The sequence below is a fragment of the Macaca thibetana genome, chromosome X, assembly GCF_024542745.1.
Source record: "Macaca thibetana thibetana isolate TM-01 chromosome X, ASM2454274v1, whole genome shotgun sequence".
NCBI classification, from domain to species: Eukaryota; Metazoa; Chordata; class Mammalia; order Primates; family Cercopithecidae; genus Macaca; species Macaca thibetana.
In genome coordinates, this window is record NC_065598.1 from 46,151,500 (window position 1) to 46,164,478 (window position 12,979).

The 12,979-nt window shown below is 39.0% G+C and overlaps 2 protein-coding genes across 7 annotated transcripts in view; both read right to left on the bottom strand.

Annotated features, from left to right (window-relative positions):
- Nucleotides 1-12,979, bottom strand: part of SLC9A7 (solute carrier family 9 member A7) — a 1,149,612-nt gene that overhangs the window by 893,020 nt on the left and 243,613 nt on the right. The window lies entirely within an intron of this gene.
- ZNF674 (zinc finger protein 674) overlaps nucleotides 6,969-12,979 on the bottom strand; it is a 43,440-nt gene continuing 37,429 nt past the window's right edge. For 4 of the 6 annotated variants that reach the window (XM_050775634.1, XM_050775633.1, XM_050775631.1 and 1 more), the window contains one exon: nucleotides 6,969-10,554. In XM_050775634.1, coding sequence (XP_050631591.1) covers nucleotides 9,062-10,554 — 1,493 coding nt within the window. In that variant the 3' untranslated portion in view covers nucleotides 6,969-9,061. The remainder of the gene's footprint in view (nucleotides 10,555-12,979) is intronic. The other 2 variants (XM_050775635.1, XM_050775632.1) reach the window with 1 other exon arrangement.

The following is a 12,979-nucleotide window of genomic DNA, read 5'->3' on the forward strand; positions in this document are numbered from 1 at the left end:
AAAATTGATTAAAAAAAACAGTGAAAGAGATCAAACTATGGGGTCAAGAAGCTTTGAGAATGCCAATTCAAATAATATACCAAAATTCATTTCCGGCCATGATGGAGTAATCAGGTCCAAACTTATCCACCTGCTATAAACAACTAGAAATAATATATATACACTATATGAGGTAATAGTTTTTGTATGTTGAACAAAGGCAGCACAGGAGGATTATAAAGCTAAGAAAAGGAAGACAAATGAGGTGAGCTCTATGATGGCCCTGGCTTCCTGCCTGGATGTACTTTGCAAAATGTGATACAGGGACAAGGGCTTGAAGAACATGATGGTTCACAGAGTTAAGAGGTCAGTGCTCAGTGAGTCCAAAGCTACTGGAAGTTTCAGCAAAGGAGGGAGTTGTTGACAAGAAAGAACAAGAGAAATCTGCATGAGGTCTCCTTGGGTTTGTAACTGAATATTAAGCTGTGTATAGTGGAACTCCACAAGGCAAGGGAAAGAGTATTTGGGGAGCTGTAAGCTGAAGAGTTTCCAGAGGTCTCACAGGGATGAAATGTGTGAGTTCTAGCAAGTCAGAGTGGAGAGTTCTTGTCAATCACCCCCAGGTGATCAGTGGAGACCCCATGGGAGTCATGTCTTAGTAGTGGGGATAAAATAGCCCTCGAAGGGAATGGGAGAAAATTTTTGCAATCTACCCATCTGACAAAGGTCTAATATCCAGAATTTACCAGGAACTTAAACAAATTTACAAGAAAAAAATCAAAAAGTGGGCAAAGGATATGAACAGACAGTTCTCAAAAGAAGACATTTACGTGGCCAACAAACATAGGAAAAAAAGCTCAACATCACTGACCATTAGAGAAATGCAAATGAAAACCACAATGAGATACCATCTCATGCCAGTCAGAATGGTTATTATTAAAAAGTCAAGAAACAATAGATGCTGGTGAGGCTGTGGAGAAATAGGAACGCTTTTACACTGTTGGTGGGAATGTAAATTAGTTCAACCATTGTGGAAGACAGTATGGCAATTCTTCAAGGATCTAGAACCAGAAATACCATTTGACCCAGCAATCTCATTACTGGGTATATACCCAGAAGAATATAAAGCATTCTACTATAAAGACACATGCACACATATGTTTACTGCAGCACTATTTACAATAGGAAAGTCATGGAACCAACTCAAATGGCCATCAATGATAGACTGGATAAAGAAAATGTGGTACATATATACCATGGAATACTAAGCAGCCATAAAAAGGAATGAGATCATGTCCTTTGCAGGGACAGGGACATAGATGAAGCTGGAAGCCATCATCTTCAGCAAACTAACACAGGAACAGAAAACCAAACACTGCATGTTCTCACTCATAAGTGGGAGTTGAACAATGAGAACACATGGACACAGGGAGGGGAACAACACACACCAGGGCCTGGTGGGAGGGAACTTAAGAGGACGGGTGCAGCAAACCACCATGGCACATGCATACCTATGTAACAAACCTGCATGTTCTGCACACGTATCCCAGAACTTAAAGTAATAAATAAATAAATTAAATTAATAAATAAAAATATCCCTAGAGGGAAGGGTACCATTAAACTTACCCTAACAAAGCTACAGATTAGTCTTGAAAGAATGAAGCATCTTAACCACTTGCTAGAATGAAGTCCAACATTCTTTAAAGGAACACAAAAAATCTAGCATTCAACAATGTAAATTTATTGTGTAAATTTATTTAATATCCAATCAGATATTACGATGTGAAGATATAGGAAATGTGATGCCTAGTTAAGAAAAAAAAATCGGATAATGAAAATAGACCAAGAAATGACAAATATGGTAGATTTTTAAAATATTAAAATGTTAGAAATATTCTTGAAGATTGAAAGGAAAGGTGATGACGTAAGGAATGGAAGATAACTTCATGTCAGAAATGATGCAAGCCAAAATACAGAGGAACGAAAGTTTTAAAATGGAGAAAGAAAAAACAAAATTGTTGATATAGAATTCAAAACCCAGAAAAAATATTCAAAAATGAAGGCAGGCCAGACACAGTGGCTCACACCTGCAATCACAGCACTTTGGGAGGATTTAGAGAAGGATTGCTTGAGTGAAGGAATTCAAGACTAGCCTGGGCAACACAGTGAGAACCCATATCTACAAAAATTTTTTAAAGTAGCTGGGTGTGGTGGTGCATCCCTGTAGTCCCAGCTATTTAGGAGGCTGAGGTGGGAGGATTGCTTGAGCCCAGGAGTTCAAAACCAGCTTGGGCAACATAGGGAGACTCTGTTTCTACAAAAAATTAAAATATTAGCCAGGCGTGGTGGTGCACGCTTGTAGTCCCAGCTACTTGGGAGGCTGATCTGGGAGGATTGTTTGAGCCCAGGAGGTCAAGGCTGCAGTGAGCCATGGTTGCACCACTGCACTCCAGCCTGGGCAACAAAGTGAGATGCTGTCTTAAGAAAAAGAAATAAACCATGATCATCTCAATGGTTGCAGGAAAATCCCTTGGAAAATTAATATATATTCATGAAAGAAAATAAACACTTCTCAGTAAACTAAGAATCAAAGGGAAATTCCTCAGTCTGTTAAACAGCATCTATAAAAAGCCACAGTCAACATCATATTAAATAGTGAAAGCCTAAATGCTTGCTCTCAAGCTCATTAATTCTATTATTTAAACAAATTTTTTTTTTAGAGACAGGGTCCTGCTTTGTTGACCAGGCTGGGGTGTAGTGGCATGATCACTGTAGCCTCCAACTCCTGGGCCCAAGCGATCCTCCCACCTCAGCCTCCAAAGTAGCTGGGACTGTGTGTGTGTGTGTGTGTGTGTGGAGATGGGTTCTCACTTTGTTGCCCAGGCTGAGCTGGGACTGTGTGTGTGTGTGTGTGTGTGTGTGTATGTATCTGTGTGTAGAGACGGGTTCTCACTTTGTTGCCCAGGCTGAGTCTCAAACTCCTTGCCTCAAGTGATCCTCTTGCCTTGGCCTCCCAAAGTGCTGGGTTTACAGGCATGAGCTACCATGCCCAGCCTCAAGCTCATTAATTTTTTTCTCAATTGTATCAATTCTGCTGATAAGCCTGGCATTCCTAAGACTTAAATTGATGGGTACCCAATAGGGCAGCTATTTAATATTACAATCAGAAAAAAGAAAGATTCAAAGAGCAGGTGTCTGAGGACAACTACCTCATTAAAATGAGTGTTCCTTGCTCAGTTCTCAGACCTGAGCCAATCTTCAGATCTAGAACCATTTGTCTTCAGAGTCACCCATGTGCCTCAGAGGAAGAACCCTACAGTTTTATGGCAGGCATATATTATAATGCTTACCCTGGTCTCTCCCCAAAGTAACCCATGGCCATTTATTTGGGTGACTATACACTTGGGAAAGGAAATACCAAGAAATTTTTAGGACTATCAGGAACAGCTTTCAAAGTTGACATCAATACACAGACACTGAAAGCATCATCATGGCCCTCCTATCAGTGTGGGGACTTAATGGGTCCAGGCAATAATGGCATCCTGGCCAAGATGGTAAATTTAAAACAACATTGCACTCTGGGAGATGACAGTGTCACCATTAAAGACCTAAATGATGAAGGAGTGGTGGTTACTATTATATTTCTGTTTAATTAATCATTCCGGCCTTTCAAAAACCAGATGGATCCTACAGAATGACTGTAAACTACCACAAGCTCAAAGACACCAAGTTTAATTTTGCAAAAGAGAAGTACAGCACATGTTAAGCCTCTTTGGGATCTAAAGGTAATGTATTACACATCTAGAAGTGCTTCTCTGGCCCATATAGCAAGTGACACAGAAGGCTGCCAGCTTTGAGTGGGGCCTAGAGCAGGAAAGGCTCTACAGCACACAGTCTTGGTACACACAGCCTTGTTGCTTAGATCATATGATCTGGCTGACTTTGGGGTGGAGGTGTCGGGGTGGAAAAAATGAAGTGTGAGAGCATCCCTGGGATTTTGGAGCAAGGCCATTAAATCTGCAACAGAGAATTATACTACCTTTGAGAAACCACTCCTTGTGTTAGGCACCATAAACCTCATTTTGTCATTCTGCTCCAGTCCATTTACTGACTAACCCACAAAATTACCAATTTTTGCTGTGGCCCAGAGCAAGAATAACTTTTAAACAGACCTGATCTGTCATGCACACTGTCTCTTGGGCCATATGACCTAGCATATCATATGGAGCTGACGTGTCTGTGCCAGATAGAAATGTTGTATGACACCCTTGGAAAGTCCCTGTGTGAGTCACAGTACAATCCATTAGGATTTGGAAGCTGTATTAGTCTGTTTTCATGCTGCTGATAAATATATACCAGAGACTGAGCAATTTACAAAATCAAGAGGTTTAATGGACTTACAGTTCCATGTGGCTGGGGAGGCCTCACAATCATAGTGGAAGGCAAGAAGGACCAAGTCACGTCTTACATGGATGGCAGCAGGCAAATAGAGCTTGTGCAGGGCAACTCCCATTTTTAAAACCATCGGATCTTGTGAGACGTATTCACTATCATGAGTAGCACAAGAAAGACCGGCCCCATGATTCAATTACCTCCCACTGGGTCCCTCCCAAAACACGTGGGAATTGTGGAAGATACAATTCAAGATGAGATTTGGGTGGGGACACAGCCAAAGCATATCAGAAGCAAAGCAGTATCATCCTCTGCAGATAACTTTTCTTTAGAGAAGAAGTTTCTAGCTTGCTATGGAGCCAGTACCTTTTCTCTAATCCAGTCCTGCCCCTCAAAGGTAGTAACTATCCAGAATTGTAACGCCAAAGAAAAGGGAAGTTCCATAAATTAGATGGTATATTTAAGACCCCAGACAAGCAAGAAAATAAACTCCAGGAAAATTTTAAAATAAGCATAAATGATTATTGAAAATAATTCACTTTTTCAATAATCATGTTATATATTTCCTTGACCATATTATTCAGTTATTTTAGAATCCATGATTCAAAACTTTTATATCTGAAAGGCCTGTGGGCCTGCTTCTATTGTCCACTTTTTTCTTCTGACTCTGGGTATACCTGGCAATTTTTGATTGAATGCCATTGTGCATAAGAAATTGTAGAAGCTCTAGATGAGCTTTAGTTTCTTGTTTGTTTAGTGACAGTGTCTTGCTCTGTTAGCCAGGCTGGAGTGCAGTGGCACAATCATGGTTCACTGCAGTCTTGAACTCCTGGGCTCAAACAATCCTCCCACCTCAGCCTCGCGAGTAGCTGGGAGTACAGGTGTGAGCCACCACACCTGGCTAGTTTTTTATTTATTGTAGAGACAAGGTCTCACTATGTTGTGAGGCTGGTTTCAAACTCCTCGCCTCAAGTAATTCTCCCACCTTGGCCTCCCAAAGTGCTGGGATTACAGGCATGAGCCACCACACACAGCCAAGCTTTAGTTTCTGAAGGTAATTATAGTAGGAGCAAATTACTTGAATTCAGTTAGTGAGCTCATTCAAGGTGGGGTATCAATCCTAAGATCTGGTCTATGTTTACTCCTTCCTAATTCCTAGGTAAAGTCCTTCAGAGGTTCCAGCTGAAAGCCTGTGGTACTTAACAAGGCCCATCATCACCGGTGGAATCTGAACTTCAAGTTTGATTTCCTTGGCACATAATTTTCTACTAAAAGCTCTGCACCTGGCTGCTGTGAATTTCCAAATCTATCCCAAGCCATTTACCAGTTAGTATATTCCTTGTGGGGAAAAGTAGCTTGGTCTATTGGACGTGTTTCTCTTCACTCCTCTTGTCACCAGGATCTTTCCATTCAAGTCTCATTGTCTTAGCTCAGGGCTCCCTCAGGTATTATCAGCCAGCTGCAGTCTCTTGCTACATGGGTTTCTTCAATATGGCTGCTTACTTCATCAAAGCAGCAAGGGAAATCTCTCCAGTCTGCTAAGACAGTCTTATATAACATAATGTAGTCATGGGAGTGACATCCCATCACCTTTACCCATATTCTATTGGCTAGCAGCAGTCTCAGTTCTGCCCACCTTCAGGGGAGGGATTATATAGGGCATTAATCATTGGGGGTCATCTAGGGTTTCTGCCTTAACTGCTAACAAAAGGACAGGGACAAGAGGGAGTACAGGCATTCAGGAGCACTCACAAATATCACAGTGAAAAGAGCTTTCTTCAGAAGTTGATTTTGTCTCATTACTTGAACACTTAAGCATTCCTTACATCTCTCACTTGTAAAATTTGTTAACTAGTAACTTATGTCACAGGATTTGGTGGTTATAGAATAAAAAGCAATTGAGATGCTTTTATCAGAAAATCACATACAGGTATTATTAAAATCATAGGATACTGTATTTCCAGCTACTTGGGAGGCTGAGCAGGACTGCTTGGGCCCAGGCATTCGAGACCAGCCTGAACAACATACTGAGAGCCCCTGCCTCCAAATATCATAGGACTCCCAGTCTCAAGATGCAAAGTATTGTTGACCCTGGAACATGGGATTATGGGCACTGACCCTCCAGCAGTAAAATATCTGCATATAGTTTATTACTCCCCCCAAATTTGACTACTAATAGCTTACTGTTGACCAGAAGCCTTACTGATTATGTATATAGTCCATTAACACATTTTGTGTATTATATATGTATTCTATTTACTATTCATTCAGTGAAGTGGATCATAAGTTTTCATCCTCATCATCTTCATGTCGAATAGGATGAGGAGGAGAAAGAAGGGTTTATCTTGCTGTCTCAGTGGTGGCACATGTGGAAGAAAATCCACATAGAAGTGGACATACACAGTTCAAACCCATGTTGTTCAAGGGTCAACTATGTACACACTCAAAACTGTAAACTCAATCATATGGAAAACAAATAGGCAATATGTATACATATGTGAAAATGGGGTCATTTTAAGAAGAGAATGATGTTACATATTAAAGACAAAGCTGAGTGGCAAAATGGATGGGAAAAGAAAATAAGCATGCATAAGATACACTTTAAACGATATACTTTATTGGTGATTTCTGGAGACTACATCCAAAAAAATTTTTACACATCAATAATCCCCACACTCAAATGCCAATCTACTTAATAATTTGGTGTATTTCTTTCCTAGCTTTTTCCCTCCACACTACACAGATGTACTAGCTTTTTGTTCCATGTGTTTATCTATACACACACATATACTCACCTATGAAATAGGTGAATACAAATTTATACTTATATAGATGAAATATGAATTTATACTCATATGTGCATATGACTTTACTCATCACAAAATTTTTATGTCAACCACCCAAAATGGCTGATATAATGGTTCATATACTTCCTATTTTTACAATATTAATCATATGGTTATTGTTTTATAATATTTTTATGATTTACCATGAACATTTTCCCAAATTTGCCAGTAGTCTTAATTGGTGCCCATTATTTCACCTAATTGACATATCAATTTTTAATCAGCTGTCATTGGATATTAAATTGTCTTATTTTTTCACTACTGTAAATAATACTGCTGTTATGGAAGATAGTCTGAAAATGTTAAATCTTATATTGCTTCACCATAAAATTATTACTCTTTCTTAAAACATGGAGAATTTTAAGTTCTAAGCACTGTTCCTAAGGAAAGTATGTAAAAGCTTACTTATGTGCCCTTTCTGTAATGGCTTTGCATTTTCGCACTGAAGATATTGATGAATAATATATATGAGGTCTCCTGTTTGAGATCTTTGTTTCAGGGATCCTGATGACTCATCCTCTCTTACCCTATTTAAGGAAGCATTTTTTTTTTTCTATTTGTTTAGGAAAATAATCTGGGAGTTTGCCCCACATAGGGTAGTTTATGCTTTATACTGTTCTTTAAAAAATGTCATACTCACCAGGCGAGGTGGCTCTCACCTGTAATCGCAGCACTTTGGAAGGCTGAGGAGGGTGGATGACCTGAAGTCAGGAGTTCGAGACCAGCCTGCCCAACATGGCAAAACCAGGTCTCTACTAAAAATACAAAAAAAAAAAAAAAAAAATTAGCTGGGTGTGTTGGTGGATGCCTGTAATCCCAGCTACTTGGGAGGCTGAGGCAGGAGAATCACTTGAACCCAGGGGGCAGAGGCTGCAGTGAGCCAAGATCGTGCCACTGTCCCTAAATAGTCATACTCTACTCCACAGTGAACATATCTTAAATTTATAATTGTTTGTTTGCCACCTCTATACCTTTTCCACAAAATGTTTGGTAAAGAATATGCTAAGTGTGGTGGCTCATATCTATAATCTGAGTGCTTTGGGAGGCAAAGGTGGGAGGATCAGTTGAGGCTAGGAGTTCACCAGCCTGGGCAGCATAGCAAGACCCTGTCTCTATTAATAAAAGAATATAGAGCATGATTCCTCTCATTTCTACTATGAGTTTATTTGTGTATTTATTTATTTGACAAGGTCTGGCTATAACGCCGAGGCTGGAGTGTAGCGGCACAATCTCAGTTCACTGCAACCTCTGCCTCCCGGGCTCAAGCCATCCTGCTACTTCAATCTCCCGAGTAGCTGGGACTACAGGCATGCACTACGACACTCAGATAACTTTTGTGTTTTTTGTAGAGACAGAGTTTTGTCATGTTGCCCAGGCTGGTCTCAAACTTGTGAGCTCAAGTGATCTGCCCACCTCAGCCTCCCAAAAGTGCTAGGATTACAGGTGTGAGCTACCTACCACACCTGGCTACCATGGTTTTATAAGCTCACTAAATTCTTAGTTTTTCTCAGCATAAATACTCTGATAAACAGTGCCATTTAAATTCTTTCTGAAGGCTTTCCCACATAACTACACTCAGTTTTGCCCCTTTTGAATTATTTGACGTATAGTTCTTCACTCCTGGGTGAAGAATTCTGGGTGAAAAAACTGATCACATTTATTGACACCTCTGGAATTATACTTTTGTACCTTTTATTAAGTTAAATGAACATTAACATATGAAGAATTTCCAATATTCTAAACATTTATAAGATTACTCCCCATGATTAATTAGTTGACAAATAATGAGACTAGTAATAGTCAAATGACAACTACTAGTATAATTATCCCACTTTCAAGTATAATCATAGGTTTTTATCTCCTGTGTGACTTCTCTGATGTTTAATGAGAGTTGACTTCCCACTGAATGCTTTCCCACAGTCTCTGCATTCATAAGGTTTCTCTCCCGTATGAGTTCTGTGATGCACGATGAGAGTTGATTTCACACTGAAGGCCTTCCCACATTCACTACATTTGTAAGGTTTTTCTCCTGTATGAATTCTCTGATGTTTAATGAGAGTTGACTTCCTACTGAAGGCTTTTTTACAGTCAGTGCATTCATAGGGTCTCTCTCCTGTATGAATTCTCTGATGTTTAATCAGTGGTGACTTCTCACTAAAGGCTTTCCCACATTCGTTGCATTTATAGGGTTTCTCTCCTGTATGCATTCTCTGATGTACAATAAGGGTTGACTTCTCCCCAAAGGCTTTCCCACATCTTCTGCATTCATAAGGTTTCTCTCCTGTATGAGTTCTATGATGGACAGAGAGGTGTGACTTTCCACTGAAAGTCTTCCCACATATATTACATTCATAGGGTTTCTCTCCTGTATGAATTCTCTGATGAACAGAGAGGTGTGACTTTCCTCTGAAGCTTTTCCCACATTTACTGCACTCATAAATGTTCTCTTTTGTATGAGTTCTCCAATGTTTAGTGGGACTGGGCTTCTTATCAGAGGCTTTCCCATGTTCACTGTGCTCAGGTTTCTTACTTGTATGAATCCTTTGATATATAAGGTTGGACTTAGTACATCTAATACCTTTATAAAATGCTTGTCTAATGTGTGTTTTTTCATGTCTAATAAGATGATATGAACTCTTAAAGGCTTTTGGACATTTGCCACATACAAATGGTTTCTCTCCCGTATGAGTTCGTTGATGTTTAATCAGAGTTGACTTTTGGATAAAGGTTTTTCCACATTCACTGCATTCATAGGGCTTCTCCCCTGAGTGAATTCTCTGGTGTGCTACGAGGGTTGACTTCTGGCTGAAGGCTTTTGCACATTCACAGCATTCATAAGGTTTCTCTCCGGTGTGAGTTCTTTGATGTACAACTAAGTTTGCTTTCTGGATAAACACTTTTCCACATTCAGTACATTTGTAGAGTTTCTCCCCAGTTTGACTTCTCTGATTTTTATTAAGGGCTCGCTTTTGGTGGAGGGCTTTCCCTCGTTGATTAGGGTCAAAAAATTTATCTGCAGGTTGAGCTTTATGAAGATTAGAATGGAGGCATACTTTCCAATATGCCTTACATCCATCATCTTTCTTTCTTATATAGCTTCTATTTTGACTAAGAAAGTTTAAATTATGTTTTGAACACCTTTCCCATGAGTAATACTTAGGGAGTCTTTGTTTCACAGAAACAAAGTCTGTGTTGAGATAAACGATTTTTCTACATATTTTACATTCTTGACCACTTTCATCCTTCAGTGTTTCCTTGACTGTGAATGCAGCTTGCCACAGAAGTTTGTCTTGGCTTTCCTTGTAGTGATCTGTCTGCTCGTCAATTTGCCAGACTTCTAGAAGAAAATGCAATGAATCATCAAACTTGTCTTTCCACTATAACTTATTAAATAACTTTAATCCCTAAATGCCCAAGCAGTGAACTCCTATCAACATGACTTGAGCTGATGCGGATAGAGGACTCTCCCCATGTCCCAGGCTCAAAATCAAGAAAAGAAATGTATTAGGTATCAAAATGAAGTGGGAATTTAAAGTGAGAGGGTAAACAGAGCAGCTTGAGGATTTGAAGGGGACCACAGGGCACAAATGTTCAGGAATTCAGGAAAGTCAGAGTGTAATTTTGGCTTAAAGCTTATATATATATACATACAATTGTATGTATATATGTGTGTGTGTGTATATATATATGAAAGGTTGCCATTGCTATGAACCTACATATAACAAGACCAACTTTTGAAATGTTTCAGTTTATAGGCTTTGTACTATGCTTGTAATCATTTGGATTGAGTTACAGAATTAGGCTTTTGATGTCTTATATTACATTCTTCTTGCCAATTTCTCTGGCTAGTGGGGAATGTTTCTAGTTCCTGTTTAACAAGGATGGGAGCCCTTGTAGTTATATACACACACACTCATGTCTTTATAGCTGAGGACATCACAGAACTTCTAGGGAAAACCAACTCTCACTGAGGAGTTCACAGTAGAAAATTTAAAACCTTAGAAGGAACTGATCCATCATTAGAAAGAATTGACCGATATATTTAAATATACTCCCATTCCTAGAACTGTAGATAATAGAACAATCTGCGCTTTAAAATAAGTGTATTTCAAATGTACAAAGATAAGGTAAGAACCAGACTATGAAGGAAATAGCAGGAAATTTTGAAAAAAGACAGATGAGTATTTTTAAGGTAGGCATTATTAAGAAAAACTCTAAATAGGTTGAACAGTAGACTAGCCACAGATAAGACAGATTTAATAAATTAGATGACAGATCTTGGGAAATCACTTAGTCTCTAATAGGCTTCCCCTGGCATAAACATCACACATGTTGATTCATCTTTGATACTGGAGTTAGAGTGTGCTCTGTATTCATGACAGGCAGACAGCATAAGGAAGCCTGCACATGGATGCCTCCAGATTCTGCCTGTACCTTTTTCCTTTATAATCCAGTTGTTTATCATTACCACATCACTGTAATAAATCTTACCCATGATTACAACTATATGGTGAGTCCCATGCGTTTCTCTAGAGAATATCTGAGTATGGGAGCAGTCTTGGGGACCCCTGACCTAGGCAGTGGCGGTATTTGAAGAGACAATGACTGATTCTTTTCTAAAATGGAAGAAAGGCACGTATCCTACCACTGAATGTCCAAAGTCCTTGAGTGTGGTAAATAAACAAGTCTGCACTTAGACAAAGTTCAGTGCAGCCACAAGGCTTTCAAGTCAGAAAGAAAATATTGTAAGCTACCATGAATAAATAAAAATATCCCCTATAAAGAAATAATTATATCAGCATCAGACTTCTTCAAAAAAGAAGCTAGAAGATTGAAGAATAATATCTTCACTGTCCTGAGACAAACTTTCATCTTAGAACTCTATACCCAGATAAATTACCATAAAGAAAGATGACAAGGACATTTTTGGACAAGAAAAGACAAAGAATTTGCCATACACAAAACCTGGCTAAGAATAATGCCTGATACTTCAGTTATTCAGAAGGATAATGACTAAAGAGGAAAAAGGGGGTAAAGAAAATCCTGCAAAGGCAAGAAAAGAGAAGTAATGAAAAGCAGGCTATGTAGAAAATATACTAAAAGAAGAAATACAAACATAGTAATTTCACAATAAATATATATTAACTCTATTAGTTAAATGCCAGTCATATCAAATTGCATTTTTAAAAAATCAGCTCCATGTTTTCAAAAGACAATTAGGGCAAAATGAGAGAGAAATGTTGAAAATACAATTATGGGAAAAGCTACACCTGGCACTTAGTAACCAAAATAAAATTGGCAAGACAATGCTTATATGACCTTGATGCCAAAAGCAAAGAAGGATAAAATACGAGAATATTATAAAGCAATTTTCACTTACATAGATGTGAAACTCTTAAATATACATGGCAAATTGATTCCACTTATGATGGATAAGAGGTAATACATTTAGTATTATTGAAAATATACAGCCTGGGCAACATAGCAAAACCCATCTCCACAAAAAAAAAAAAACAAAACAAACAAACAAAAAAAATTAGCTGGGCGTGGTGGCGCACACCTATAGTCTCAGCTACTTAGGAGACTGAGGCAAGAGGATTGCTTGAGCCCAGGAGGTCAAGGTCGCAGTGAGCCATGTACCCAACACTGCACTCTAGCCTGGGTGACAAAGTAAGACCCTGTCTCAAAAAAAAAAGAAACAAAACACACATGTGCACACATATACACACACACACACACACACACGCCTTACTACCTATTCC